The 5,503-nt window shown below is 38.2% G+C and overlaps 1 protein-coding gene across 1 annotated transcript in view; it reads left to right on the forward strand.

Moving 5' to 3' along the window:
- The window catches only part of mapkapk2a (MAPK activated protein kinase 2a), a 34,224-nt gene extending 28,862 nt beyond the window's left edge, over window positions 1–5,362 (forward strand). Inside the window, exons 8-10 of the mRNA XM_005739462.2 lie at window positions 2,147–2,232; window positions 2,477–2,557; window positions 3,539–5,362. Of these exons, the coding sequence (XP_005739519.1) occupies window positions 2,147–2,232; window positions 2,477–2,557; window positions 3,539–3,682 (311 nt within the window). The 3' untranslated portion in view covers window positions 3,683–5,362. The remainder of the gene's footprint in view (window positions 1–2,146; window positions 2,233–2,476; window positions 2,558–3,538) is intronic.
- Window positions 5,363–5,503: the final 141 nt, after the last annotated feature.

Here is a 5,503-nt window from a genome sequence, read left to right on the forward strand (position 1 = left end):
GAATTAACACAGGCACATTAGTCTACCATGTTACAATGGTCCTACTAAACGCAAACCCGGTGTGATGGCATGTTGCTGGAGGATGCAGTGGTAGCCATGCTGCTTCCGTGTGTGCCTTCACTTTTGAATAAATCCCCAACAGTGTCACCAGCAGAGAACCCCCACCATCACACCACCTCCTTCATGCTTCACGGTGGGAACCATGGATGTAGAGACATCCATTCACCTTTTCTGTGTCACACAAAGACATGGCAAGTAGATCCAAAGATATCAAATTTGGACTAAAGCATGGATTTCCACTGGTCTAATGTCCATTCCTTTTATTTCTTGGCCCAAACAAATCTCTTCTGCTTGTTCCTTTTTTTTTAAGTAGTTTCTTGACCATTAATTCCCGTATTCGCACAGTCTCCTCTAAACAGTTGATGTAGAGGTATGTCTGCTACTGGAACTCTGTGCATTTATCTGGGCTCTAGTTTGAGGTGCTGTTAACTTGGAATTTCTGAGGCTGGTGACTCGGACGACTTTATTTAGCAGCAGAGGTGACCCTTGGTCTTCCTTTCCTGGAGCGCTCCTCATGCGAGCCACTTTCACTCTAGCATCTGATGGTTTTTGCGACTGCACTTAGGGACACATTCAAAATTGTAGCATTTTTCCAGACTGACTGACCTTCAGTTCTTTAAGTAATGATCGACTGTCTTTACGTAGCTGATTGGTTCTTAATATGAATTCTAACAGTTGTCAAATAGGGCTGTCAGCTGTGTACAAACCTCGACTGCGCAACACAGCTGAGGTTCTCGAGCCCATTAAGAAGGCAAGAACCCCGACAAGGCACACGTGAAGTGAAAACCATTTCACGTGACAACATCATAAAGTTCATTGAGAGAAGGCCAAGAGTTTGTAGCACTGTCAACAAAGCAAAGGGTCGCTATTTTCAGGAATCTAAACTAAAAGTTATTCAACAATGGTTTCTTTGTTACAAAATTCCATGTATTTTGTTTCATATATTTGATGTCTTCAGTATGTATCTACTGTAGAAAGTAGTAAAAGTAAAGAAAAAAAAACATTAAATGAGACGGTGTCCACACTTGTGACTGGTGGTGTATCTATATGTAAAATGGAACTATGGAGGTGCCTTATTTCTAAACAAGAAATTTCATAATGGTATCACTTTCAAGTCTTTATAAAAGATTTCACCTAAATATGACAGTCAGACTGGTCTTTACTTTATTATCAAAAAATAGAAACTTGATGTGTTTCACATCCTTTACTGTCGTTCACATTTTCTGCAATTGAAAGTGATGCATTTATTGTGATGGATTTTTGTTTAAAAGAGAAAATGCAAGCTGGTGTTGCTCTCTATACCTTGTAAAATGACACTAGTTTTTGTGGAAGTTGTCGACTGATGGGTTGTACTTACTGTAATGCATTACTCAAGAAGCAGTGCAGTATTTACTGCTGATAAAGTCGTCTACTTCAGAGTGGGTTTTTTTCTTTTTAACCACAAAACAGACAAAGCAGTATATCAAAGAAAGATGAGCTCTAGTGTTTACAGTGTTTTGGTTAAGGCAGCCAAAGTATTACCATCATACCAAATCTTACACACTTTTTTTTTTTTTTTTTCAATTCACATAACCTAATTTAGGAAATAGTGCTAAGCACCTCTGTCGCCTATTGTACCACATTAAAAAGATTTGAACCTTGTGGTTGCCTGGGTCGTTGCTGTGTGGAGTTTGCATGTCATCTCTGGGCACTCTGGCTTGCTGACACAAGTTATTGGTGATCTTAAATTAACCATTTGGACTGGTGACTTGTCCAGGGCGTGGCCTGGTTAAGAACATGAATAATTTGGAAAAGTTTTCAAATATGGGATACTATGGACTCTCCCTGAACTGTTATTATATCATTACATCTGGAACAAACAGACATTCAAAATGCTAATTAGCATTTTGAAAGTCAAAGGTTGCTGAGATCACATTACTCAAAGAGTTATTTTGGATTTTAAGAGTCAACTTCACTCTGACATAATTGTCTACAAAACATTCTTTTTGATTCATTTCCTTAAATCAGATTTGTAAATACATACAAAGGGTGATTTCATACAAATGTCTCTTTTATTTTTTATTAATATAATAAAATTTTTTTGCAGCGAAACAGCTGATTATGACTCTTCTAAAGACTGAGCCCACCCAAAGGTTGACCATCACAGAGTTCATGAATCATCCCTGGATCAATGTAAGCACGCAAGTTAACTTCTGCTTAAACAGCTTACTAAATTTTATGTATTTGATCTTTTATTTACCCCTTTGGTTAAAATCATGAGTGTTTTTCACCATTTTATATATATGTATGTATATGTGTGTATATGTATATGTGTGTGTGTGTGTGTGTGTATGTGTGTATATGTGTGTGTATAAATAAAAATATATATAAATAAATAAAAGTAAGAATGAATTTGCCTCTGTGTGTCATCCTAAAGCAATCAATGGAGGTTCCCCAGACCCCCCTTCACACCAGCCGGGTTCTGATGGAAGAGAAGGACGCATGGGAGGAAGTCAAGGTAAAAGATGCCTGCTTATCGTTGCACCATCCATATGTTGTCAGCTTTTATGGTGACAAATAGTCAAATAGAAAAATTACTTAATGTGAAAGTTGACACCTACTACCTGTTGCGGTTTCAGTTGTTTGATAATTGCAAAAATCCATTTGCATTTAAGAGTTCTTGGGGGGGGGGTTTCCGTGCAAAAATAAATTGTGTTCCAAGCAAACATTTTAAATAGCTCATGAATATCAGAATCCAGAATTAAACATGGAAAGTTGTATTTTTTCGTCATTTATTTATGAATCTGAAAACACAAACTGCAAGTTTCTTGTGTAAGCAAAAACAAATGAGTACTTGATGTGCTGTACTGGGAATGCTTGCAGCTAATATACTGGAACATCTGTGCTACCTGAACCGGTGTAACCACAAGCTTCAGCGGAACTGTATTTTTTTTTCTTCTCTTCCTCTAACACAGTGTCTGGTGAAAATAGTTATATTAATCACATTAGTTTTCATTCATGTGAACGGAAACTTTAACAAGGAAAAAAATTGCAATGTTGTCATTGAGACTGAGCAGCTTTACCAACCCAGCGTGTGGATCTAGGGCAGTGTGTGGAAAACAAGTAGTCTACCTAAAAGGAAAAACAAATCAACTTTTGGAATCATGTCATGATTTTTGTTTATTAATCTATTATTTCTACTTGAGTGTGTTTGCAACAGGCTCACCAAGTAAAACAGATGAAGTTATCAGTAGCTTGTTGGTCGCTGGTAATTTGAATGGATTAAATATCAAAATCTGGTGTGAGGGTATTTTGTCTGTGTTGGATTTAAAAATTAAAAACTCCCAGTAGTAGCTTCACATCAAGTGCATGCCAGGCTCTGGCACCTGCTTTGCTTATTTGATAAACCAAATAGTTTAAATGTATGTCTCCCATTAAAACCACAGATTTTGATAAGTAAATAAAACTAATGGCCTTGTTTTGTTTCTCAATTTAACAGGAAGAAATGACTAGTGCCTTGGCAACAATGAGGGTCGACTACGAGCAAATCAGAATTAAGACCATCGAGGACTCGACCAATCCACTGCTAATGAAAAGGAGGAAGAAGGCAAATAACGCCGTGGCTACACCTGCTGCTCACTGAAAGATGCATGCATGCCTGCCTTCACATACAAACACAGGTTGTGAAAAGGAAGCAATAAGTTGTCGACACGTGAGTCGGGTTGCATGGATTTTTCTTTCTTTCTTTTTTTCTCAGTGTTTTATTTTTCATGACAAATTGTAATGTTTTGTAAGAGTGTTTGTTTTTATTACTCTACCATTTTAACAACTCATCGCTCTGCAACAGCAGAGGGGATGTTGATCTGTGTTTTTACACCACTGAAGAGATTATGAAATTTAGAAAAGGGGAGAATGGGGAACTGACACATCCTCTTGCCTCTTCTTTCCTAAATATCAGGTTGTGTACTCACAGGGGCTCGAATGTTGGAATAGGAGATGTACGCCTTAGCATTAGCAGTAGTGATTTTACACCCCCCCACAAGCCTGCTCCAGCTCAAGCCCCAAACCTTTGAATGTTAACTCTGATGGCTAAATCCCAAAAATGAAAAAACAAAAAAACACAGACACACAAGGGAAGGTTTAGTTTTTCTTACATGCAAAATAAGCAGATGTATTTTGAACTGACAAGTGGAATGTAAAGACTCTGTCCTCGATTGTTGGAATCAGCTAGAAGTAAGCTGCTGATTCCCGGGACTCGGAGTGTGTGTCAGGTTCAGTTTGTCTTTGTGAATGTTGAACACAGGCCTATGCACTCACACAGGGGCCGTTCTGACAGAGCACCTCACTCATGGCCCCTCTCTCCTATCTTTATCTACGCTTGTTTTTCAGGTACACAATTTTAGGGCAGAGAGGGAAGCCAGATTAAAATACAGAAACTGGCCCGTCTTTCTCCTGCATGTAGCTCATAGGAGAGTTGGAGGCAGCCTATACTGTACTTTTTATGAATTCTATAAACGTTTTAGCATAGGCCTTAATGAGTACTGCTAAATCAGCAAATGGCTTTTAACTCAAACTTACCATTTGGTTCAAGCTTTTACCAATGTTTTGCTTCAGAATTTAAAACGTTGCCAGATTATATTTCAGGTTAATGCTATGCAGATGTTTTTTTGTCATCAAATTACGAGTGATTTCTGTTTGTACATGTGTTGAAGAGATGTTGAGCAACTGTAGGGAGTGTTCCCGTGTTTTATGTAAGCAGTAGCATCCCCTTGGGAGTACAGAGGGCACACTGGTCATTTCCAGTTACTGTTGGTTGCACCAGGGTTAGTCAGGATATACTCAACTTGACTAATCTAGTGCAGTTCCATTATCATCTGTCAGTTCTTCACAATTCCTCGGAAACTGATAGGTTAGAAAGTACGTAGTAGCTGCTCCTCATCCTTGTGCACAGTCTGATTTACCACCAGCAAGCTGTCATCACATTCAGAGAAAGTATAATGGTCTCTCCTTCTGTAGTGTTTTGTTAATGCAACAGGACACTTCCCAGCTCACTTTGGGAATCATGGGAATATTATTGTATAATTTTGTCAGTTTAGGCCACTTCACTTTGTAAGATCACTTCCACTTTACTTGTCATATCGCACCTAGAAATTTCTTACAGGAAAAATGTTCATGAAATGTTTGTGACAATGTTTATTTTTTATTTTTTGTCCCTCTCAACACATTTTTGTAGTGGAAACACAGATGTGTCTTGGAATCTGTTCAGCTCCCGTACATTTGTCTGCTTCAGCTTTGGATTAAAAAAAACAACAACCATAAAACACCAACTTTCTCTTATCTCTTCTTTTATAGAAAAAAAACAGGATCTGTGTGTGAATGCCTGTGTTTCTGTATAGTATGGATTCAAGATCTCATCACAAAGCCAAGACTTTGAGCTCTAAAACCCTTTTCCGGTGCCCTCAAA

The sequence above is a fragment of the Pundamilia nyererei genome, unplaced genomic scaffold (assembly GCF_000239375.1).
Source record: "Pundamilia nyererei isolate P.nyererei 1_Seehausen unplaced genomic scaffold, PunNye1.0 scaffold00092, whole genome shotgun sequence".
Classification (NCBI taxonomy): Eukaryota; Metazoa; Chordata; class Actinopteri; order Cichliformes; family Cichlidae; genus Pundamilia; species Pundamilia nyererei.